The 26,275-nt window shown below is 45.2% G+C and overlaps 2 protein-coding genes across 2 annotated transcripts in view; both read left to right on the top strand.

Moving 5' to 3' along the window:
* p4hb (prolyl 4-hydroxylase, beta polypeptide) overlaps nt 1-5,636 on the top strand; it is a 36,410-nt gene extending 30,774 nt beyond the window's left edge. Inside the window, exons 9-11 of the mRNA XM_063030591.1 lie at nt 127-308; nt 2,974-3,060; nt 4,912-5,636. Of these exons, the coding sequence (XP_062886661.1) occupies nt 127-308; nt 2,974-3,060; nt 4,912-5,007 (365 nt within the window). The 3' untranslated portion in view covers nt 5,008-5,636. The remainder of the gene's footprint in view (nt 1-126; nt 309-2,973; nt 3,061-4,911) is intronic.
* Nucleotides 5,637-20,964: 15,328 nt separating this feature from the next.
* Nucleotides 20,965-25,917, top strand: ppp1r27a (protein phosphatase 1, regulatory subunit 27a). The gene is made up of 3 exons (XM_063030821.1): nt 20,965-21,240; nt 23,313-23,463; nt 24,721-25,917. The coding sequence occupies exons 1-3, from the start codon at nt 21,060-21,062 to the stop codon at nt 24,842-24,844; spliced, it is 456 nt and encodes a 151-aa protein (XP_062886891.1). The 5' UTR covers nt 20,965-21,059; the 3' UTR covers nt 24,845-25,917.
* The last annotated feature ends 358 nt before the right edge of the window (nt 25,918-26,275 follow it).

Genomic DNA, 26,275 nt, shown 5'->3' with positions numbered 1-26,275 from the left:
GAATGGTGAGCGGAGCTCCTAAACCTTGGTGTTCTGAACAGAAATTGCACTAGAATTTATATAAAACTTGTACCATTGTAAATTTAAGATTATGCATTGTATAAAGCTTCTGCTTTTTCTACCCAGATGCCCCATGGTGTGGTCACTGCAAACAGCTTGCTCCGATCTGGGAATCTCTAGGAGAGAAATACAAGGATGATGAGAAAATAGTCATTGCAAAGATGGACTCAACAGCGAATGAAATTGAAGCTGTGAAGATCCACAGCTTCCCTACACTGAAGTTCTTCCCTTCAGGCTCTGAGAAGAAGGTAAGCAATGATCAGCGTGATTCAGCAACCATGTAATGGCCGTTGGCTCCTGGGCAGGCGAGATGACTTTGGATTCCTAGCTATTTCTCCACCAGCCTATTTAAGCCACCATTCCAGCTATAAATAGCTCAGTTCAAGCTGGATGTGACTGCCTTTGCTGGAATGAGGTGGCCTGTTCCTTTTTTTAGAATCATGAATTACAGTAACTTATCCACTGACTCTGAATATTTTAAATAGAGGCTTAGATAAGTGCTGTGCTGTAAATGAATATTTAAACATACTTTGAATAGTTATAGTAGTAAGACTATGATTTACTGTATGATCAGATGCAACTTAATGTTGTCACATAAGGGTTTAGAAATGGGAACTGAATGGACCATCAGACTTTGAAACCACTCCACAACCCATGATCCACTAATATGGATAGAAGATTGACTGACTGGCAAGAGGCAGAGTGGGAATAAAGGAGCTTTTAGTTGGCTGCCACTGACTAGTGTGCTGCCGGGGCTGGTCTTGGGACTGCGTCTTTTCATGTTATACATCAATGATTTGGAAAGCGGAATTAATGACTTTGTAGCCAAGTTTGCAGACAATATGAAGATGGGTGGAGGGGCTGATGGTGTTGAAGCAGAGTGTCTGCAGAAGGGCTTGGACAGAATAGGAGACTGGACAATGTAGCAGATGGATATGGTGTCGGGATAGAAGGAATAAAGGTATAGATTAATTGTTAAGTAGGAGAAATCAGGAATTACAGGTGCAAAGAGACTTGGGAGTCCTTGTGCTGGGGTCTCTAAAGGTTAACTTGCAAGTTGAGTCAGTGTAAGGAAGGCAAATGCAAGGTTAGCATTCATTTCAAGAGGACTAGAATACAAAAGCAAGGGTATAATGCTGAGCTTTATCAAGCATTGGTCAGGCTGCATTTTAGCTGTTGCGAGCAGTTTTGGGGCTCCTTTTCCAAGAAAGATGTACTGGCATTGGTGAGGATCTAGAGGTTCACAATGTTTCCAGGAATGAAAAGGTTAATGTATGAAGAGTGGTTGCTCTGGGCCTGTAATCACTGGAACTTGGAAAAATGCAAGGGGATATCATTAAAACTTTTCAAATATTGAAAGGCCTAGAGAGTGGATGTGGAGAGGGTGTTTCCTATAATGAGGGAGTCTAGGACTTGAGGGACATCCCTGTAGAACAGATGAGGAATGTCTTTAACCAGAGGCTGGCAAACTTGTCAAATTCATTGCGTCAGACAGCTGTGGAGGCCAAGTCATTGGGTATATTTAAAGTGGAGGGTGATAGGTCCTTGCTTAGTAAGGGCATCAACGGTTACGGGGTGAACATAGGAGAATGGGGTGAGAGGATAATAGCTGTGATGGAATGGTGAAGACTGGACAGAGTGGCTTAATTCTGCTCCAATGTCTTATGGTCATCAATCTGATCTCCTTTGGAGACGTGCACAAACTGCTGGAGGAATTCAAGTTGAGTGGTAATGTGTTGCTGAAGGTTTTCAGCAGCTGCAAAATCTGCTTGATCTCCCTTAGTGCCATCTTCTGCCACTATCTCCATATCCCTTGATTCTCACCCTGCAGTCAGTCCATGATCTGTTTTCAATGACCTTGATGACTTGGCCTGGTGATGGAAAAGATTTGCCACTCTCCTGGGAACAAATTCTCCCATTCATGTTCCAAGTAGCCTCCCTCTTAGTCTGAGATTGGCTACTCTACCAGTTTGGACTTCTCAGCCAGAGAATAACATCTTGCCAGCATCTAACATTGAGTCTGTCAGATCTAAGTATTAGTTAGATCTCTTGTAAGTTTGGACAGCTATCTTCCCTTATCTTTATCTCTGCTTTTGATGAACACGTTGGTCCTGTAACAAGTCTAATGGATCTTTGCTAAGATGTAGTGTGTATCTTGGGTGGTGGGGGACAGAAATTCTACATGTACTACAGGTGAAGGCTTTGTATAATTGCAATGTCACTTTCACAAACCTCACAATAAAGGCTCTACATGTGATTTGCCTTTCCAATAGCTTGTTCCACCTGTTGTGCTTTGGCGACTAATGTGCATAGGCCCTAATGTTTAAGACGGAATAGTACAACACTGGCCCTTCAGCCCACGATTTTGTGCTGACCTATGTAAACTTTATGATCAATCCAGCCCGCCTCTCCTATATAGCCCATAAACCTCACTTTTTCTTTCATCCATGTGCCTATCGAAGAGTCCCAAATGCACTTATTGAACCAGCCTCTGCCACCACCTCTGGCTGTGCATTGCACCCACCACTCTATTGTCCAGTGCTTTGCCTATTACCTAGTGATTCTCCTTTCTCCCCACACCTCACCCCTCCTCCCAGGATTGTTATTTATCCTGGTTAGTCTCGTCTGTAACTCTCTAATGATTCCACAACTGTCCTATAATAAGGCGACCAGAACTGAACACGTACTCGCAAGTGTGAACTAACTTGAGTTTATAGAGCTGCAACTCTGGGGTAAATGCTGCTTTGGAATGGATGTTCTGATGTGCATTTCAGTTTATTTAGAAATATGACCTGTAATTTGAAGGAGTTATCTTTAATCTTCCTAATGATTTTTCCACATCACATGAAGTCACTGGTAACCAGAGTATTGAAATGCTTGATTTCTCCCTGAAATGTGAACTTGTATTTGCAGGTCATAGATTACAATGGTGAGAGAACACTTGAAGCATTCATCAAATTCTTAGAAAGTGGAGGAAAAGATGGAGGTGCTGCAGAGGAGGTGAGTACTACCGTGGGGTCAGATTGGTTTAGTTGGCCTGGGGCTTTGGGGGAAGGAGAGAAGGTCCTCTCACGATAACAGCCTGAAACACAGCAAGGTGATTTGGAGTCTGGCCAGGTACTGTGTGGGAAGTGCAGTCCTTGGCCAGTCATTGTCCGGATTAGAGGTGCTGCCTCCGCCATACCCAAAGCACAGGTTTTGGATCTTCACCCCACGATGTGCCATACTAATTGAACTAGTAATTTAATGCCTGGCTAAACTAATCCTTTCTGCCCACTTTGTCTGTATCCCTCCATTCTCTGCATTCGTGTGCCTTTTAAACGCCATGTATTTCTCTGCCGCCACCCTTAGCAGTGCATTCCAGGAGCCCACCAGTGTATACTTAAAAACAGAACTCTGCCTCGTGCATCTCCTTGGACTTGTCCCCTTCACCATAAGGCATGTTAGAGATTTTGACCCTGAGAGAAGCTGGCTTTGTACTAAATCTACCCTAATGTTAAACTACTCTCAGGTCTCCCCTCAGCCTGTTCTGTTCCAGAGAAAACATCTGAAGTTTGTCCAATTTCTGCTCACAAGGCATGCTCTCAAATTTGGGCAGCATCCTGGGAAACCTCTTTTCCACTCGCTAAAGCTTTTGTGTCCTTCTGAGATCCTTCCTGTAACCAGGAGCTGAAATGGTTCTGGCTGCTGTGGCTAATTAACTGAGTGTTGATTAATGTGGTTGCTGCTAACTACAGCTTGCTCTGGGGCAATTTGTGGTGAGCTTCAGTCAGTTATGCACTTTGAGTGTATTGCTGTGCTTTTGTCTTCAGTATGAATAGTGGCTGGGTAATGTCCCAATCCCCTGCCTGCCCTCTACATTTGAAATGTTCTCTCTGCTGTGTTAAGTTATTCACTTGCCGGTAGACAGTATTGCAATTACTTCATTGTAGTGTGGAAAGGGAGATGTGTAGAGTATTGTGAAGTCAGTACCTATTACCAGAGCTTTGAATCTTTGACTCGCAGATTTATCTTTGGGTATACAAGTCTAGATGCATCAGCACCAGATTGATTGCTACATGAATCACATAGTAATCTATTTTATGAGATGCACAGCCAAAATTTAAAGACTCATCATTATGTACTGTCGTATGATGTGGGCAATCATGGTCTCATGACCATGATTGTTCTTAGTAATTTTTTGTCTACATGAATTGTGGGCAGTGTCTTCAAGATGCCAGACCCCGTCCTTTATCAATGTTCAGGGATTGCCTGGCATCAGTGGTCACATAACCAGGACTTGTGATATGTACCAGCTGTTAATTTGACCATCCACCACCTGCTCCGATGGCTTCATGTGACCCTGATATAGGGCGGAGGGGAATGAGCAGGTGCTACACCTTGCCCAAGGGTGACCTGCAGGCTAACGGAGGGAAAGAGTGCCTTGTGCCTACTTTGGTAGAGATGTATCTCCACCCTGCCGCCCATATCCATAATCTAATTTAATAACCTGTCCCTAAGCCTTTATCCACTGTGGGCAGTTCAGTGTCACTGTTCCAGCTAAGAGGTGCTTACATTGAACCTTGAACTTTGCAACTTGGGATGTTGCCTTAACATTTGGAAAGTGGGTGGGGAAACAGATTTTATTTTCAGTAAGATGGCTTTGGCTGCTGAGAATGCTACTATCATTTGGTGCTCTGAGTTTAGCAAGTGACGTCTGCAAATGCCTTTCCCATTCCAAAGCACTGCCAGTATTGGTGGGTTGTGGGACTTTCCTGGAAATGGGGAGGTTGGCATGATGAGTCTGATGTAATACTGTGAACAACTTGTCTGGAAGCTGCCTCTATCTTACCCCTACTTCCTGTCCTATAGGACCTTGAAGACATGGAAGAGGATGAGGAGGGAGATGAAGAGACAGATGGAGAATCAGATGACGAAGAAGCTGATCATGTTAAAGATGAATTATAAAATTGCAACCAAAAACACTACAGCTTTTTGTACAATTCAAAATGCAGTAAACATGAAATATTTGGCATCAAGTCTAAGTTGATAAAACCAGGGAATATGCAGCCAATTGTCAGTGCACATCGTGCAGTTTTCATTTTGTTAATTTATTAGGGATCACCATCCTTAATTGTTCAAGCCACATCTATACTTTGGACTTTTTTGTTTCCTGTTACTGATTCATGTAATGTACTTTTGTACAGATTTTTAACTTGTTTGTATTAACATTGCGTCTTTACCTGGTGATGGACGGTTTTCTCGCACTTGTCTGAGTGCCTAAATAGAGGTGAGTGAACTAGAGGCCACTGCTGGGGGAAGAGGAAAAATTGGAGGGGGGGGAGGGCTTTAGGGTTGTTCAGAAGTTTAAAGGAAGAGGCATCTAGTTTTATAACTCAGGGACTCTTCTATTTCAGTTTTAAAATCTGGACCCAAGATCAGCTTTTTTTTTGGTGGGTGGGGCAGAAAGGATCACGCAGTAGATGAAGCATAGGGAGAGGACTTCATCTATGAGTTGTGCAATTCTTCAAGCATTCCAAAGTGCTTAAATGGAGGCAAACATTTGGTGGCCAGGATGAAATTAAAGAAAGATTAAACTTTTCCATTCTGAGACTCCTGTTCACATTTTGTCAAGCTGGTTGGTTGTCTTTTCTGTCTCTTTCTCCCTGCCCCCCCCCCCCACCACCCTTGAGCCAAAGGTACTTGGGTTGTGATTCCCATGACAAGTATGGTGCCAGTGGTAAAATGTTACCCATGGTAAGTATGGGGCCAATGACTAAATGCTCACAAATGATTTGAATAGAGCTGCATCAGTTGGGTATCTGTTGGCTATCTCGTATAGTGAACACAATTGGATCTGCTTCAGTCATAATCTGCATTTTGGAGTTTGCAATAGCAACAGTTATCATCATTATTATGTGCTGTGTCATATCACATGGACGATTGTGGTCTCATGACCATGATAGATCTAGGCTAATTTTTCTACATTGCCTTCTGGGCAATGTCTTTACAGGGTGGATGATGCTAGCTATTATCAATACTCCAGAGATTGTCTGCCTGGTGTCAGTGGTCACATTACCAGGGCTTGTGATAAGCACCAGCTGCTCATATGACCATCCACCACCTGCTCCCATGGTTTCATGTAACCATGATCAGGAGGCTATTGGAGGGAAGGAGCACTTTGCACCTCTTGATACACATCTCCACCCTGCCACCCAAAGTATCAGCAGTAGCTGATGTATTTCTTGTGCAAAGATTATTCAGCCCATTGAGTTTATGCTAGCCCTTGGCAGTTCCATTCCACTTGTTACTTTGAGCCTATTTTGCACTTCACCCTCTAGTTCAATTTTTCTGATTAATGTAAATATGGGAAAAATGTGTCACATGATCAGACAAACGCCACACACTATTCTGTACCAAATCTGAAATCTGCAGATTTCACTTTTCTCTGCAGACCATCTCCACACGGTTCCAGTTTCAGTTCGTCAATAGTTGATTTAGTCTGTAAGTTGGAATTGTACACTCACTTGATATGGTAACATTGCCATATTATTGTAATGAACAGAGTCAAATGCATAAGACTGATGAAGAACAATCTCGAGTCGAGAAAGAAAGGAATTCTGCTTCTCTGAAAGACAAAGTTGTGTGCATCACTTTTGACTTTAATATGGGAGCTTGTCCATTTGTAATTGGGGGTTTGTAACCTACAGACAAGCTCAAGTGTCATTGAAGCTGTTCTCAGCTGTTTGGTTACTTCATTTTTTAAAATTTAGATGTACAGTGGTAATGAGTCCTTCCTGACCAATGAGCCCGCACTACCTGTTTACACCCATGGCCACAGGGAAAATGTACAAACTCCTTGCGGACAACAGCAGGAATAGAACCTGGGTCGCTGGTGCTGTAATAGTGTTGTGCTAATTGCTACTCTACTGTGCTGCCTTGTTGCATCCCCACCTTCAGCATTCCTGGGCACAACCTGCTTTGTCTTGAGGCCCTGGGCACAAATCTGTCACAGGCTCTAGTAGGAGTGGCTGGCTGTGGTGTCCATGAGGATGTAATGGTTTCTGCTGCATGTAGGGTGGTGAAGTAGGTCTAAGCCACTATTTTCAGTTTACACCTGCCAGAGTGCCTAGAAGGCCATTAGAAGTTTTGTCCACCACGTGGACTGGACAAGACAAGACATCTGATACAAGCTGGACACAGTCCACTACTGTGGCCTCTGTTGTAATATGTTCCCATCGAGTGCTTGGAGAACAGCTGATGTTTGAACTTTGATGCTTGCCATTCAGCCTGTCAAATCTGTTGGCTCAACAATTCTGTTAATCCTGCAGATTCAGAATTGGCTTGCCTGCAAAAGGCAGAGGGTCGTGATGGAGGGAGTACATTCAGGTTGGAGAGTTGTGACTAGTGGTGTCTCACAGCGATCGGCTCTGGGACCTCTACTTTTCGTGATTTTTATTAACGACCTGGATGTGGGGGTAGAAGGGTGGGTTGGCAAGTTTGCAAATGCACAAAGGGTGGTGGTGTTGTAGATAGTGTAGGGGATTGTCGAAGATTGCAGAGAGACATTGATAGGATGCAGAAGTGGCAGATGGAGTTCAACCCGGAGAGGTGTGAGGTGGTACACTTTGGAAGGACAAACTCCAAGGCAGAGTACAAAGTAAATGGCAGGATACTTGGTAGTGTGGAGGAGCAGAGGGATCTGGGGGTACATGTCCACAGATCCCTGAAAGTTGCCTCACAGGTGGATAGGGTAGTTAAGAAAGCTTAGTTAGCTTTCATAAGTTGAGGGATCGAGGTTAAGAGTTGTGAAGTAATGATGCAGCTCTATAAAACTCTGGTTAGGCCACACTTGGAGTATTGTGTCCAGTTCTGGTCACCTCACTATAGGAAGGATGTGGAATCATTGGAAAGGGTACAGAGAAGATTTACCAGGATGCTGCCTGGTTTAGAGAGTATGGATTATGATCAGAGATTAAGGGAGCGAGGGCTTTACTCTTTGGAGAGGAGGAGGATGAAACATAGAAAATAGGTGCAGGAGTAGGCCATTCGGCCCTTCGAGCCTGCACCGCCATTTATTATGATCATGGCTGATCATCCAACTCAGAACCCCGCCCCAGCCTTCCCTCCATACCCCCTGACCCCCGTAGCCACAAGGGCCATATCTAACTCCCTCTTAAATATAGCCAATGAACTGGCCTCAACAGTTTCCTGTGGCAGAGAATTCCACAGATTCACCACTCTCTGTGTGAAGATCCTAATCTCGGTCCTAAAAGGCTTCCCCTCTATCCTCAAACTGTGACCCCTCGTTCTGGACTTCCCCAACATCAGGAACAATCTTCCTGCATCGAGCCTGTCCAATTCCTTTAGGATCTTATATGTTTCAATCAGATCCCCCCTCAATCTTCTAAATTCCAACGAGTACAAGCCCAATTCATCCAGTCTTTCTTCATATGAAAGTCCTGCCATCCCAGGAATCAATCTGGTGAACCTTCTTTGTACTCCCGCTATGGCAAAGATGTCTTTCCTCAGATTAGGGGACCAAAACTGCACACAATACTCCAGGTGTGGTCTCACCAAGGCCTTGTACAACTGCAGTAGTACGTCCCTGCTCCTGTACTCGAATCCTCTCGCTATAAATGCCAGCATACCATTTGCCCTTTTCACCGCCTGCTGTACCTGCATGCCCACTTTCAATGACTGGTGTATAATGACACCCAGGTCTCGTTGCACCTCCCCTTTTCCTAATCGGCCACCATTCAGATAATAATCTGTTTTCCTATTTTTGCCACCAAAGTGGATAACTTCACATTTATCCACATTAAATTGCATCTGCCATGAATTTGCCCACTCACCCAACCTATCCAAGTCACCCTGCATCCTCTTAGCATCCTCCTCACTGCTAACACTGCCACCCAGCTTCGTGTCATCCGCAAACTTGGAAATGCTGCATTTAATTCCCTCATCCAAGTCATTAATATATATTGTAAACAACTGGGGTCCCAGCACTGAGCCTTGCGGTACCCCACTAGTCACCGCCTGCCATTCTGAAAAGGTCCTGTTTATTCCCACTCTTTGCTTCCTGTCTGCTAACCAATTCTCCACCCACACCAATACCTTACCCCCAATACCATGTGCTTTAAGTTTGCACACTAATCTCCTGTGTGGGACCTTGTCAAAAGCCTTTTGAAAATCCAAATATACCACATCCACTGGTTCTCCCCTATCCACTCTACTAGTTACATCCTCAAAAAATTCTATGAGATTCGTCAGACATGATTTTCCTTTCACAAATCCATGCTGACTTTGTCCGATCATTTCACCGCTTTCCAAATGTGCTGTTATCACATCCTTGATAACTGACTCCAGCAGTTTCCCCACCACCGACGTTAGGCTAACCGGTCTATAATTCCCCGGTTTCTCTCTCCCTCCTTTTTTAAAAAGTGGGGTTACATTAGCCACCCTCCAATCCTCAGGAACTAGTCCAGAATCTAACGAGTTTTGAAAAATTATCACTAATGCATCCACTATTTCTTGGGCTACTTCTTTAAGCACTCTAGGATGCAGACCATCTGGCCCTGGGGATTTATCTGCCTTCAATCCCTTCAATTTACCTAACACCACTTCCCTACTAACATGTATTTCGCTCAGTTCCTCCATCTCACTGGACCCTCTGTCCCTTACTATTTCTGGAAGATTATTTATGTCCTCCTTAGTGAAGACAGAACCAAAGTAATTATTCAATTGGTCTGCCATGTCCTTGCTCCCCATAATCAATTCACCTGTTTCTGTCTGCAGGGGACCTACATTTGTCTTTACCAGTCTTTTCCTTTTTACATATCTATAAAAGCTTTTACAGTCTGTTTTTATGTTCCCTGCCAGTTTTCTCTCATAATCTTTTTTCCCCTTCCTAATTAAGCCCTTTGTCCTCCTCTGCTGAACTCTGAATTTCTCCCAGTCCTCAGGTGAGCCACTTTCTCTGGCTAATTTGTATGCTTCTTTGGAATTGATACTATCCCTAATTTCTCTTGTCAGCCACGGGTGCACTACCTTCCTTGATTTATTCTTTTGCCAAACTGGGATGAACAATTGTTGTAGTTCATCCATGCAACCTTTAAATGCTTGCCATTGCATATCCACCGTCAATCCTTTAAGTGTCATTTGCCAGTCTATCTTAGCTAATTCACGTCTCATACCTTCAAAGTTACCCCTCTTTAAGTTCAGAACCTTTGTTTCTGAATTAACTATGTCACTCTCCATCTTAATGAAGAATTCCACCATATTATGGTCACTCTTACCCAAGGGGCCTCTCACGACAAGATCGCTAATTAACCCTTCCTCATTGCTCAAAACCCAGTCCAGAATAGCCTGCTCTCTCGTTGGTTCCTCGACATGTTGGTTCAAAAAAACCATCCCGCATACATTCCAAGAAATCCTCTTCCTCAGCACCTTTACCAATTTGGTTCACCCAGTCTACATGTAGATCGAAGTCACCCATTATAACTGCTGTTCCTTTATTGCACACATTTCTAATTTCCTGTTTAATACCATCTCCGACCTCACTACTACTGTTAGGTGGCCTGTACACAACTCCCACCAGTGTCTTCTGCCCCTTGGTGTTACGCAGCTCTACCCATATCGATTCCACATCTTCCCGGCTTATGTCCTTCCTTTCTATTGCGTTAATCTCTTCTTTAACCAGCAACGCCACCCCACCTCCCCTTCCTTCATGTCTATCCCTCCTGAATATTGAATATCCCTGAACGTTGAGCTCCCATCCCTGGTCACCCTGGAGCCATGTCTCTGTGATCCCAACTATATCATAATCATTCATAACAATCTGCACTTTCAATTCATCCACCTTATTACGAATGCTCCTTGCATTGACACATAAAGCCTTCAGGCGCTCTTTTACAACTCTCTTAGCCCTTATACAATTATGTTGAAAAGTGGCCCTTTTTAATGCTTGCCCTGGATTTGTCGGCCTGCCACTTTTACTTTTCTCCTTTGTACTTTTTGCTTCTACGCTCACTTTACACCCCTCTGTCTCTCTGCACTGGTTCCCATCCCTCTGTTGTGAACTAACCTCCTCACGCCTAGCCTCTTTAATTTCATTCCCACCCCCCAACCATTCTAGTTTAAAGTCACCTCAGTAGCCCCGGCTAATCTCCCTGCCAGGATATTGGTCCCCCTAGGATTCAAGTGTAACCCGTCCTTTTTGTACAGGTCATGAGAGGAGACATGATAGAGGTGTACAAGATATTAAGAGGAATAGATAGAGTGGATAGCTAGTGCCTCTTCCCCAGGGCACCACTGCTCAATACAAGAGGACATGGCTTTAAGGTAAGGGGTGGGAAGTTCTAGGGGGATATTAGAGGAAGTGTTTTTACTCAGTGGTTGGTGCGTGGAATGCACTGCCTGAGTCGGTTCTGGAGGCAGAAACACCAGTGAAATTTAAGAGACTACTAGACGGGTATATGGAGGAATTTAAGGTGGGGGCTTATATGGGAGGCAGGGTTTGAGGGTCAGCACAACATTGTGGGCCGAAGGGCCTGTACTGTACTATTCTATGTCTATACTCCCAATTTACCTGTAATTTATCACCTTTTAATTAATTCCCCTGACCGTCCTGTTGATTAGCTTTATACCATGTATACATTGAAGCAGTCATTTCTTATTTATTTATGGAATGTGGGCGTTGCTAGCTAAGCTAGCATTTATTGCCCATCCCTAATTGCCCTTGGGAAGGTGGTGATGAGCTGCCTTCTCGAATCGCTGCTGTCCCTGAGATGTAGGTACACCTATAGTGCTCTTGGAGAGGGGTTTCCATGATTTTGACCCAGCGACAAGGAATGGCGATATATTTCCAAGTCAGGGTGGTGAGTGACTTGGAGGGGATTTCCAAGCGGTGGTGTTCCCGTCCTTCCAGATGGTATTGGTCGGTAAATGGTACACTGCTGCAACTGCTCGTTTGCATCAATGACCAACAGTCTAAGGATGTCCTGGAGGTAGCCTGAAACTTGCCAAGCGTATCTGTTTAGAATGGGGGAGGAACCTGGAGCGGGGAAAACGTACCAATTTGTTGCAGACAGCCAAGGTACAAAACAGTCACTAAATTCTTGAATAGCACGGCCTGAAGGTTGGCGGATTGTCAAAGTACGAGCCCCATTTGGTGATTGCTGTTACTGTAAAGCGTTATGCTAATCATTGTGTTGCCCTCGGTGCGGAAAATGGCTCATCCAGGCAAAGCTGTTGTAACCAGGCATAGCCACGAGTGTGGATGTGGCTGGGTACACCTACACCACAGGTAATCAGCCATTGACTGGTTAATCTAGTAACCAGCATGGCTCTAGAGTGCAAGAGGAAATGAGTATCTGCAGATCCCCAGTGGTTAGGGATCAAGTGCAGTCTCCACACAGCAAAGGCTTTGAATTGGGCTAGGTGAGAGGAGTGAGGTAGACACCTGCTTTACTGGGTTTTATTGGATCAACTACAGGTTTCCAGTTGCATTGCTGACTGTCCAGAATTTCCTGCTGCACCCTACTGAAATTGTCACCTCTCAACCCTCTACATTCAGTCTATTTTCGATCTATATGCCCACTGTTGTATTCAGCGAGAACCTTTAAATTTCATCTTGTCAGGTGGGACCCATCTACCATTTCCTCGAGTCAATCTCACAATTCACTGTTTTGTCAGCTGCAGACTGAGAATCGTATCTTGTACAGAGGTTTATATTAAAGTTAATCTTCATAGTGAAACACAACATACTGTAGACGCAGGAAATTATTAACGTAAAATGCTGGAGAAACTCAGCAGGTCAGGCAGCAACCATGGAAAGGAAGTCGAAGTTTGGGGCCGCGATCCTTCATCGTGCCTGGAAAGGAAGAGAGTGGAAGCCAGAGGAACACCCCCCGCCCCGCGGTCCAATAACGCTACCACTCACTGCTGCAGTTGTCGACTGCATGGTCTCGCATCTTCTCAAAGTTCCTATTATACAGCAGCTTGCCAACTGCCTTTTCACAGTTCCATGTGCACCACATTCGCCTCAGTTCCTGCACCGTTTTTTAAAAAAAAATCTAAAGTTAATGCAGTTTGTCTTCCACAATTGTACTTGGCTGAGGAAGAAACAATTGACCAAAAGTTGAAAGGCATTTTTCCCCACACACGAGGTGAGTATATGGAACGAGGCGCCAGAGGAGGTAGCTGAGGCAAGGGCAGTAGTATTTAAGTAGTTGGGTAGGTATAGGGAGCAGTGGCGCTTAATGTGATATGGGCTGAAAGTAGGAAATCAGGACTGGTTGGGCAGGAGGGCCTGAATCCAGGCTGTAATACTCTGGAGGCTAATTCCACCCTGATTATTGTTTGTAAAAGTCTCCCCACAGCTGAAGTTAAACTGACTCTCCCGTGGAGGCTGGGTCTATCCTTCCTCATTCCTGAATGAATGGGTTAACATTTGCAATGCTCCACCTCTTCTGCCCCAATAGATCTTCGGGAGATTATGTCAGGATCTTCGCGATTTCTGTTTACTCTCACCGACCAAGGATGCATTCGATCTGGGCCAACTGTTACCCACTACCAGCCTTTCCTGTACTAGAATCAGGTTTATTATCACCAGCATGTGTCGTGAAATTTGTGAACTTAACAGCAGTACAATGCAATGCATGATAATATAGGACAAATAAATAGATTACAATTAAGTGTATTGAGTAGATTAGAATAGTGTAAAGCAAATAACATATTTAAAAAGTGAGGTAGTGTTCATGGGTTCAATATCCATTTAGGAATCGGATGGTAGAAGGGAAGAAGCTGTTGTTAACTTGTGAATTAAACCACCTTCGAGATTCTGGCGGCATCCTTCTCCTTGGAGACTGGTGTCAAGAACACACTTGATCTGTTGGTCTCCCTGAAGATGAGGCGACGTAGACAAAAGATGACGAAACTGGCATCCTAGAGGTGAATTAAGGAGAAATTTAAAACAAAACAAAACTTCTGTAAAATTCAGTGATGTAGTAAAAGTGAATTATTTGTCATCATTTGCCACGAGGGTAGTAGCCTGTGCAGCTGCCTTCAAAGTGTTAGGGATCATCATCTTTAGTTGACGCCACAGATTGACTTCTAGTCTTGGGATTCTGTTCTGTACTTCCGTGCTCAGACATGTAACTTGTTCATGTTAACATTACGCCTTTACTTGCAGCCAGTTCGTCTGGCGTTTCTACCTCAATGAACATACCGCGAGGAAGGAACCCCGCTTCTCTTAACAGTTAACATCTACTGTACACCGATTTTTAAAAAAAAACTTTTATATTTGGTGCTGGCTGTTTTTCACTCATCATTTTTATTTTCCCTAGCACTATGAATACTGACTACAGCACAGAAACAGGCTCTTGTCCTGTTATTCTTATGTGGAATTATTATTCTGCCTAGTCCTACAAACCCGCACCTGAACCATAGCACCCCACATACCCCTCCCAAACTTATCTTAAATGTAGAGATCAAACCCACATCCTCCACTTCGCCGGCAGCTCGTTCCAGTCTCCGAAGGAGGAGGTTCCCCTTAAACATTTCATCTTTCACCCTTAACCCATATTCTCTTGAGTTGTAATCTCACCCAGCCTGAGTGGGGGGGGGGGGTGAAGCCTGCTTATATTTAGCCTATCTATATCCCTCATAATTTTGTATAGCTCTGTCAAATCTCCCCTCATGCTCTTACACTCCAGGAAATAAAGTCCTGTTCAACTTTTCCTTATAACTCAAGACCAGGCAACATCCTTGTAAAATTTCTTTGTACTCTTTCGATTTTATTGATCTATTTCCTGTAGGCAGGTGACCAGAGCTGGGCCCATCCTGTCTCTTGTACTCTATTTTGGTCATTCGGGGAGTTGTCTCTCGAATTGTTCTATCCTTCTCCACGTCGGATTCTGTAACATCCCGTCTATTGTCTTTACCGCAACTGACAGCGGATACTTACTCCGCCGGAGCACGGCGCGTCAGTTGATTATTCTCATGAAGGACAAAATGAGCTGTTAGAATCGCCAGAATGACTTTGCAACGAAAAGCGATGTTAATTTCGAAAACAACAGGAATTCTGCAGATGCTGGAAATTCAAGCAACACACATCAAAGTTGCTGGTGAACGCAGCAGGCCAGGCAGCATCTGTAGGAAGAGGTGCAGTCATTTCGAACCAAGCGTTGTGAAACGGCTGTTCCCAATTGCGACATCCAGGTTGCCCTCCCACACGTTGCAAATCTGTCCAGATTCCGCAGATGCTGTCAACGTGCTAGTGTGTGTGAAACCCATCACCACCCTCCGCGCTCCGCTTTGATTCTTCGCTGCAACCGGGTGATGTAAGTTCCCGCCGCTCTCGCGTGTCCTTCAGAACAAGTGGGCTCCGCCAGCAGGGAACACACACATTGCTTAAAGTCAACCTTGTGTGTAACCGGAAACATTTAATCAGGATTCTTCAGAGTTTAGACCCCAGTCCACCCCCACCCCACTTTCCCAACCTGGCTTCTTCTCTCTTCCCTTCCAGTCCTGAGAAAGGATCCCGGCCCGAAACCCCAACTGTTTGTTCCCCTGCATAGATGGTCATCCAGCACTTGGCATCGCTGATCAAAACTTCCAGCCTCTGCAAAGTCTCTTGGGTTAACGTTTCCTCAGTCACTGGCAGTAAGATGATAAATTACAGAAGGTGACACGGCGCAAACCAAATCGCTCGAATCCATTTTCATTAATGCTGGTTTTACTTGCGTCGGAGTCTGCGAAGATTTGAAGGGACATCTGAAACGTTGATAAACTTCTATGGATGTGTGCTGACAAGCTGCATCACAGCCTGGTATGGAAACACCAATGCCCCTGGATGGAAAACCCTACAAAAGGTAGTGGGTACAGCCCAGTCGATGATGGGTAAAACTAACTCTAACCCTCCCCCCCCCCCACTATGGAGCATATCTACATGGAGTGTTGACGCAGGAAAGCAGCATCCATCATCAGGGACGCCCACCACCCAGGCCACGCTCTCTTCTCGCTGCCGCCATCAAGAAGGTGGTACAGAAGTCTCAGGACTCACACCACCAGGTTCAGGAACAGCTATTACGCCTCAAACATCAGACGTTTGAACCAAAGAGGATAACTCCACTCACCTTCACTCGCCCCATCACCCAGGTGTTCCCACAACCTATGGACTCACTTCCAGCGGTTCTTCATCTCATGTTTATCATTTATTTATGTATTATTCCCTTCTTTTTTCTATTTTTTTGGAACACTGGTTGAACGCCCTAGTCAGTGCGGTCTTTCGCTGATTCTATTATGATTGTTATTCTGTTGCGGATGTATTGAGTATGCCCGCAAGAAAATGAATCTCAGGGTTGCATGTGGTGATAATAAATTTACTTTGAACTTTGACTCCGGATCATTCGGTTAACTCCTTACTTTCCGCAGTTATTAGCTCACCAGTCTGCTGGATCCCCAGTCTAGTAACTGAAGACCCACACCACAGGAATAACAGGACGTGTTTGAGTGCTGGACAAGATAGGGGTGTGTCATCCTCGGATTCATCCAGTTCAGTGCGCGGTTCATGGAAACGCAGGCGCCTGAGCTCCACTCACCCGCCACTCTGTGTTAAATACCTACTTCCGGCATTTACCGCCCCCTCCCCAATACTTTTCTCCACTCATTTTAAAATTACACTCTCTCGTATTAGCCACTTCTACCCTCGGAAAATAATCACTGGCTCTCGGGTCTGTCTGTGTCTCTTACCCCGCACACTCTATCAAGCTGCTTCGCATCCTCCTTCCTTCCAAAGGGACCGAGCTCGCTCGATCTGCCCTCGAACGACATGATCTCTGATCCAAGCATACATCATAAATACAAGTGATAAATGTTCACGCGTCCCTCCCCACCAATCTCCCTCCCCGCACTTCTCCTGCAAGCGGCCTAAGCGCTACACCTTCCCGTTCACCTCTCTCTCGCCTCCATTCAGGGCCCCAAACAGTCCTTCCAGGTGGGGCAACATTTCACCTGCGAACCTGCTGGGGATGATAATTGAATCCAGTGTTCCCAATGCGGCCTCTATATACTTGTAGGTGAGACCCGTCATAAATTGAGGAACCGCTTTGTAGAGCACCTCCGTTACAACAGCCAAAAGCGGGAATTTCCCGGTGGCTAAATATTTTAATTCCGATTCCCAGTCCCATTCCGACATGTCGGCCCATGCCAAGATGAGGCCACCCTCAGGAAGGAGGAGCAACACCTTGCATTCCGTTTGGGCAGCCTCCAACCTGGATATCGATTTCTCCTTCCGTTTAAAAAACCTCTCCCACGCCTCTCCTCTTCTATTCCCCACTCTGGTGTCTTACCTCTGCTCACCCACATTTCACCTCCCCTGGATCCCCTCCTCCTTCCCTTTCTTCTTTGGTCCACTCTCCTCTCCAATCAGAGTCTCCAGCCCTTTACCTTTCCTGACCGCTTCACCGATCATCTTCCTTTCCAGTCCTGATGAAAGGCCTCGCCCAAAACGTCGACTGTTTATCGATTTCTATTGGTGCTGCCTGACCTGCTGAGTTCCTCCAGCGTTTTGTGTGTGTTATCCTGGTAAATCTCCTCCGCACCCCCTCTGAAGTTTTCACATCCTTCCGATGATGAGGCCTATGCTGGAATGCTATGAAGGGGCAACTAAAATTTATGATAACATAGAGCAGTCGATATCGTTTACTTGGGCTTTCAGAAGGCTTTTGACAAGGTGTCCCATGTGTGGTTAATAATCAAATTACAGGAAGTAAGGGTTCAGACTGCGGTGTGCGAATAGCTCAAAATCAGAAAACGACGAGGTACGGTGAGAGGATAATTTTCACACCTAGAAGATGTTAAAAGTCGGGTTTCGCAGGGATCGATTGTGGGTCCGCTGCTGTTTTTAATTTACATTAATGATTTGGATAAGCATATAACAAATAAACTAGTAAAGTTTGCTGAAGACACAAAATTAGTGGGACGGGCTGATTGATTAGTGGGACAGCTGAATCAATACCGTTAGATCTAAACAAAATCCAAATAAGGGCAGATGAATTTCAATGTAAATAAATGTAAAGTATTACATATAGGAAGTAGAAGTGTTAGCTATAAATCTACAGTGGGGGGTATTGAGTTGGAAAGTGCACTGTGTGAGAAGGATTTGGGCGTCCAGGTAGACTCATCGCTATCAACATCTAGACAACGCACAGAGCGATCAGGAAGGCTAACAGATTGTTGGGCTATCTCATACGCTGAGAGGAGTTCAAGTCAGGAGACGTTCTCTCTCAGCTGTATAATGCGCTTGTGAGCCCACACCTTGAGTGCTGTGTACAATTTTGTTCTCCATCTTGTGTGAGGAATGTCAAGGCGCTGGAGGGGGTCCCGAGAAGGGCAACCAGACTCATTCCAGGTCTGCAGAGTATGAGCTATGAAGAAAGATTGAAATAATTAATCTTTTTCGTCTAAGTCGACGTACAATGAGAGGAGACATGATAGAAGTGTTCAATATCCTTAAGGGTAGAATTGGATGACAGGTGCTACTTGAAAATTAATCCATCGCCAAGGACACGGGGTCACAGGTAGAGACTGGTTAGGGGGAGATTTCAGACCAACATCAGGAAGCATTTCTTCACACAGTAAGTTATGGACACCTAGCTGTATAGTTGAGACTAGTACCTTAGAGACTTTCAATAACTCAATAGTTATTTCAACGCACTATGCGAACAGGAATTTGGCAAGCTTTGTGGCCTGTTGTCAAAAACTCTCTGATGTTCTAACTGGAGTTGGCATTTTATAGAGCTGCAACGTTACATCGCGGCTCTTGAGCTCAATTCTCCGACTAATGAAGGCCGACCTGTCCCACGCCTTCTTAACCTCCCTATCAACTTGAGAGAACTTGTTTCCTTGCTTGTCCGACTGCGGTGAAGACTTTCCACAGATATTGGTGATTACAGTACAAAGACACGCGAAGGGTCGGCATTCTGGGAAGAGAAACGACTTTCTGCAACGTACTTTTTTTGGTTTTATTGTATTCTATCGCTTGACTTTTGTACTTCCGAGGGCGGTTACCGTGTGGATGCGAGAACTCGGTCGAAAGGCGAGTCGTCCATACCGAGATGTGAAATTCTGTTTCGGAGGCGGGCGGCAGGGTTAAACATCTGTTGTAAGCCATTGCGTACGTGTGTCAAACAACGCAAATCCATTGCAAGTTCGCACATGGAAATAGAGAGCCTCATGTACGAATGAAATGTGCACGGAGGTTTGTACCGTAACCTTTGGATGGTCAGGGAAACGCTTGTCTGGATCTCTTGGTCAATCAGTCTGGCCTTTCGCACCTTCTCCCGTGACACTTACACGGGACAAACAACCCGAAACAGGTCACTTGGTCCCTGCTGTGGTGTTTATGTCTCATCTTAATAAAGACTAAGGAGAGATTACCTTTATTTGTCACGTGTACATCACAACACCGTTACATACGATGAAATGCATCGGGGATGTGCTGCGGACAGACAACACGCTTCGCCACGCTTCCGGCGCCACAATTTACTCACCCTAACCCGCACGTCTTTGGAATGTGGGAGGAAACCAAAGCATCTGGACGAAACCCACAGGGTCAAGGGGAAGAAGGTACAAACTCTTCACAGACGGCGGCAGGAATTGAACACGATCTTACAGTAACCGCTACACACCCGTGCCGTGCCTTGATCTTACAGCGACACCCCGCTCCGCCTTTTGACCAGCGGGTTCCACCACAATTGTACGTCCGCTGGGTAAAACAGGTTCATCGTTCCCTTGTGGATTTACGGCGTGTGCTCTGCAACACGTGAGGCAAAAGGCGAAAGCAGCAACACGCTGAATTGTAAACAGGGACAGTTGCAACACCGTGAAACCTGACTGGGGCTCTGTGACATAAGGTCATCCCCGAGGTCTCAGTTGCGGTAATCTAATGACGCTGCAGAATCTAGCGGCATATCGGTTAGCTCAAAGTCACTCAGGAAGGCTTAGTAGCGCGGCCAAAGCCCCTGGAAGTAGTGGGGCCTAATATTGGAGAAACACGAGACTGCAGGTGCGGGGACTTGCAGCAAGAAATAATTTGCGGGAGGGGCTCAGCGGGTCGAGCAGCATCCGTGGAGGAAAAGGAATTCTCGACGTTTCGAGTGGAAATCCTGCATCAGGATCTTTTCCACCCACAGACGCTGCTCGATCCGCTGAGTTCCTCCGGCAGATTATTTGCTGCTGATGGCTAATATTCTTGCCATGACTTGTTTTGGCCTTACATAAGACTATGAGATATAGGAGCAGAACGAGCCCATTCAGCCCATCGAGTCTGCTCCCCCATTCCATCATGGCTGATTTATTATCCCTCTCAACCCCATTCTTCTGTCTTCTCCCCATAATCTTTGACGCCCTTCCTAATCAAGAACCTATTAACCTCCACTTTAAATATACCCAAATAACTTGGCCTCCACAGCCGTCTGTGGCAATTCATTCCACAGAAATTCGTCCTAATCTCTGTTCTAAAGGGACGTCCTTGTATTCTGAGACCGTGCCCTCTGGTCTTGGACTCCCCCATTATATGAAACATCCTCTCCACGTCCATTCTAATCAAAGAGGAGGTCAAATAAACGAGACCCCCTTCCCCAAACCTCCCCGCTCTTCTTATCCTACCCCCGCCACTTTCTGACCCTGCCCTGATCAACCAGGACAAGAGATGACGCCGGCTTCCCCTCCGGCTAGTTTGTGCCAGCGTAAACCGGCTACATAAATGCAACTCGTGTCTCTTTTATCATACCCTTTAATGGGCCACTCGATATTAAACCCTTCCCCCACTCCTCCACCGCCGAAGGGTGGGGGTGTGGAGAGAGGTGGGGCACACGGTCGGTGAGACAAGGTTCCCATAAATAGAGCGGACAGCGGTATATAGGCGAGTGCGCAAGAGCGAACGGGAGTTCTCACCGCCGATCCGAGTGCGAGGAGTTATCTACAGTTATCCCCCTTCGTCCAAACCGCTTACCATGAGGTATTATTCAACCCGGGCCAGGTACGCGGTGGCTCCCGCCAGCCTGAAGTCCACCCGCGCCGTCCGCTTCCCGAACGATATAGTATTTCAGGATCACATTCGGCAAGGCGATCTGGAACAGGTCGGGCGCTTCATTAGAGCGGGCAAGGTGAAGCTGGACTCTCTCTACCCGTCTGGTGAGTTTCTGATCCGAGGGTTTTGTTGGGGGGGGGCGGGGTTGGTCACTCGTTGCCCCCTCGGGGGTGGTAGAGATGCCTTCGGTGCTGGAAAAGGCGCCCGGTTCTGGTGTCATGGGAGTTATTTCCCTAAGGGGCACCTCCTCGTCTTGTGTTGCGGAGGAGATGAGAAACCTTTGCCCTTGTGTGTAAAGGGAAGCGGGGCATAGTAATCCCAGACAATTCTGGAGGGCGTGTTTTAAGGTGAGAAGGCCAAGGTATGGAGCAGGTTTTAGAACATAGACCAGTACAGGCCCTTCGGCACAAATGTCTGTACCGACCATGATGCCATTTTAAACTAATCCATCTGCCCGCACATGGTCCATATCCCTCCAATCCCTGCCTGTTCGCGTGTCTGTCTAAATGCCCCTTGAACGATGTGTCCATATGTGATTTCATCAGCTCCCCCGGCAGCGCGCTCCGCGCACCTACCACACTTCGCAAAATAAAAATAGCTCTTCCCGCACAGCTCCTTTAAACCCCCGCCCCCTTACCTCAAAGCTGTGTGGAAGTGATTGCTATTTCCACGTGGGAAAATGTTTCTGACTATCTTTAAAGTTCAAAGTCAATTTATTATGAATGTATGTGGCATATGTTACCATATGCTGCCCTGAAATTCATTTTCTCGCAGACATTAACGGGGGAAAAGAGACAAAATGCGAAACACTATACACAAACGGACAAAGTCGTACAAACAACCAATGTACAAGAGGACAAACTACAAATAAAAATAATACCAAGAACGCGAGTTGTAAATAGTCCTTGAAAATTAATCAATCTAATTGGCTGGTTTCCCAACCAATCAGAAGGCAGAGTGTGGTAGTAGATGGAGCGTATTCTGCCTGACCAGTGGTGTTCTGCAGGGACTTGTGCTGGGATCCCTGCTCTTTGCGATTTTTATAAACGACGGACGAGAAAGTGCAAGGGAGGGTTAGTAAGTTTGCAGATGACCTGAAGGCTGGTGGTGTTGTGGATAGTGTGAAGGTTGTTGGAGGTTAGAACGGGACATTGACAGGATGCGGAGCTGAGCTGAGAATTGGAATTCAATCTAGAGAAGTGTGTGAAATAATTCACTTTGGAAGGTAAAACTTGAAGATAATACACAAGGTTAATAGCAGGATTCTTAGTAGTGTGGAGGAACAGAGCGAACGGAGGGCACTGTTCCTTCTAAGCTGCGCGGGTGCGCAGCCGCACAGTAGCCGGAATGCTCCCGCGCACATGCCTTTGTTGCCGCGCAGATGGGATTTTCTCTTAAATGATGTGCTGTGCAGCTTTCAGGCCGAGTTAAAAAAGTCCTGCTCAGGGCTATTGTTGGTCAGTTCAGCTGTGAAAAAAAAAAATCGATGGAACACTGGATCCTGGCGTCCACGTCCATATATCTATCCCTCAATGTTGCCGCGCAAGTTGATCGGGCGGTTAAGGCGGCGTGTGGTGTATTGGTCCTCCTCAGTCGGGAGACTGAGTTCGAAAGCTGTGAGGTAATATTGCAGCTCTATAAAACTCTGGTTAGACCACACTTGGAACATGGTGTTCAGTTCTGGTCGCCTCATTATAGGAAAGATGTGGAAACTTAAGAGAAGATGCAGATGATCGAATATGTCTTATGAGGAAAGGTTAAGTGAGCTCGGGTTTTTCTCTTTCAAGGGAGGGGGTGAGAAGTGACTGAACGGAAGTGTTCAAGATAAGAGGTATACATTGAGTGGACAACCACAGATTTTTCCCCCAGAGCGGAAATAGCTAACACAAGGGGGCATAAGTTAAGGTGTTTGGAGGACCGTGTAGTGGTTCAGAGGTAGGGTTTTCTTCTGCATTGAGAGTGGTGTGAGGAATGTGCTGCCAAGGTTGCTGGCAGAGACAGAAACATTAGGGAAATTTGAGAGACTATTATACAGGCACCTGGATGATAGAAAAATGGAGGGCAATGTAGGAGGGAAGGGTTAGAAGGACCTTGGAGTAGGTTAAAAGATCTGCACGAGGTTGTGGGCTGAATACCCTGCACTGTGAAATGATGTTCTATGTGTTCTTAATTTCAGGAATGGCAGCTCTCCACGAGGCGGTCCTCACGGGCAACCTGGACTGCGTGAAGCTGCTCCTCAAGTATGGAGCTGATGTTCTACAGAGGGACGAGGACGGCTGGACAGCCCTCCACATAGCCTGCAGTGATGGGCACACAGAGATTGCAAAGTAAGGAGCAACTTCACCCTAACACTGACAACTGAACGTCGACATTCGAAACGTTTTTTAAAAAATCATCTGTCAGGGTATGGCAGTCCATTAGTGGTTCCTCCTCACCCATCCTTTGGGCAGCACAGTGGCGTAGTGGTTAGCGTAATACTATTACAGCACTGGCGACCTGGTTTCAATTTCTGCCACTGTCTGTCTGTGAGGAGTTTATGCATTCTCCCCGTATGAGCTTCCCCTGGGTGCTCCAGTTCCCTAACATTCAGACCATGGCATCTTCTTGGACCTGCTATCAGGCACAAGGTCCAGAAGCCTTAAGTTCCACATCACCTGGTTCAAGAACATCTACTTTCTTTCAATCATTTGGTTCTTGAGCCAGCCAGTACAACCCCAATCATCGCGTCAGTATAACACCATCACCACTTTGTACTACAATCGACTTTTTTTTTCTCTTCTAATTGTATTCTTCTTTGTAAAACTTCTGTTTAATGTGTTTTTCTTGTAAAAAATTTAACTTAATTTATGTTTTCCTGATGATTGTTGTGTCCCTAATATTATATCATCATGATATAGAAAGATTTTTATTACACCTGTGTAGTTCAAAGTTCAAAGTAAATTTATTATCAAAATGCATATTTGTTATCATACACAACCCTGAGATTCACTTCCTTTCAGGCATTCACAGTAGAAGAAAGACATACAATAGGATCAGTGAAAACTACACCCAAACTAAGACTGACAAACAATCAATGTGCAAAAGAAGACAAGCTGAATAAATACAAAATATATAATAATAATAATTTAAAAAGAACTAATACCGAGAATATGAGTCCTTGAAAGTGAGTCCATAGGTTCTGTTCAGTGATCATTTCAGTGTTGTGGCGAGTGAAGTCATCCACTCTGATTCAGGAGCTTGATGCTTGAGGGGTAATAACTGCTCCTGAATCCGGTAGTGTGGGACCTAACTCCTTCATGATGGCCCCAGTGAGAAGAGAGCATGGCCTGGGTGGTGGGGTCCTTGACGATCCTTGACGTGGGGTTCTTGCAGCAGCGCTCTTTGTAGACGTGTTCAGTGGTCGGGAGGTGTTCTCCTGTGACAGACTGGCCACTTTATGTAGGCTTTATGTGTACACATGTGCATGTGATAGTAAACCTAACTTTCTTTTGAAGCCCTGGTTATACTTGCGCAGAAGCAGAAATGATTGTTTCCACTTTAATTGTTCTTGTAGCAGTGTTTTACTTTGCCTTTCACCCTTCCAGGTACCTACTGTCCCAGGGAGCTCAAGTGGATTCAGTGAATGATGATGGGGAGCTGCCCGTAGACCTGATCGACCCAGAAGATGTCGAGCTGCAGTTGCTTTTTGGGCCCCGAGGGGCTGTTTGAAGAGATGCCTGAAATTGTGCAATGCGATTCCTTGGAATCCTCAGCAGTGATTTGTGGATGGTGTACTCTAAGCAGCGTACTGTGAAGAGCAAGGGAAGGAGGAGGTCTTCGACAAGGACCCATGCCACTCCCCCGAGTATATTCCCTTTACTTCTTCGTTTCACCAGCGTTGTTTCATTAATTTTATTTTAGCAAGAAGTTTAACGAATGTTTCTATTGCAAGGATTACTGATCAAAATTTCCGACTTCCTGCAATGGACTGACCACTGTGGAGCTCATGGCCATTAACCAGTCTTACATGCACTGGAGTCTTAAATTGTGGCAGTTCTGTTGTAACTTGTATTACTTAAATAACCTCACTTATTCCAGTGTGAAGCTTTAATCTTTTTGGTGACTAGTGTTTACTGAATTTTAAATTCAGTTTACCAAATATATTTGCAGTTCTCTCTGAAATCTCCACACTTCCTGTTTCTTCAACACTCTCCTCAAAACCTTCCTCCTTATCCATACATTTGACCCCAAAAATCTTTCACTGCACTGTTCCCTCTAAGCTGTGTGGGTCCGCGGCCGCACAGTAACTCAAATGCTCCTGCACACACAGCCTTTGTTGCTGGAATTTTCTTTTATATAATGTTAATATAATTTTGAAATCTATGTTAATCTAATTGTGAAATACCCTGTAATTAATTATGTGTTAATGAATATAATCCACAAATTTTCTAAATGACAAATGAACCACATTTAACCTATTTACATTGTCAGTGTTTCAAGTTACAATATTTACAAATTGTAACAATAAACACAGAATGGAAGTTGGCAGCTCATTGTTAATGAACTGCTGGCTGCTGTATGCCAATGCAGTTTTCCCACTCAGAGCAATGGTTGGTCCATGCAGCTGTCAAAAAATAATAATAGGTTGCTTCACTGTCAACCTCTGTTTGATTATTCTTTTGTAAGGCAGCTTGGAGTATTTTACCAGAAGTTGAAGTTGTTATGAATACTGTTACATGTACCGGACCATGCTTTGTATATTTATAAATGAATAAAGTTATACATTTTGTTACAAAGCGTTGTGAAAGTTGACTTATTTAGTTGGCTGTGCATGGTTTCTAAGTGGTTCCCATCAAGCCCACATTGCTGTGAATAACTGGGACTGATTATACGTGCAAAATCTCTATATGATTATCCTCCACTCACTGCATTTTGCTGACAAAACCGCTCTACTTTTATCAGGAGAAGTAGCTGTAGTTCCTGCCATTAGTTCTGTTGCCTCAGTGTTTTAAGCAAAGTCTGATCTCTGATTAAAAGCAGTTAGAGTAATGCTTTGCAGCGCCAGTGACCTGGGTTCAATTCCCGTTGCTGTCTGTAAGGGGTTTGTATGCTCTCCACGTGGTGTACCCTTGGGTACTCCAGTTTCCTCCTGAATACATT

Source organism: Mobula hypostoma, chromosome 22 (assembly GCF_963921235.1).
Source record: "Mobula hypostoma chromosome 22, sMobHyp1.1, whole genome shotgun sequence".
In the NCBI taxonomy this organism is placed as follows: domain Eukaryota; kingdom Metazoa; phylum Chordata; class Chondrichthyes; order Myliobatiformes; family Myliobatidae; genus Mobula; species Mobula hypostoma.
The sequence above is the reverse complement of the archived record's forward strand: the minus strand, read 5'-3'. Positions and strand labels throughout refer to the sequence as shown.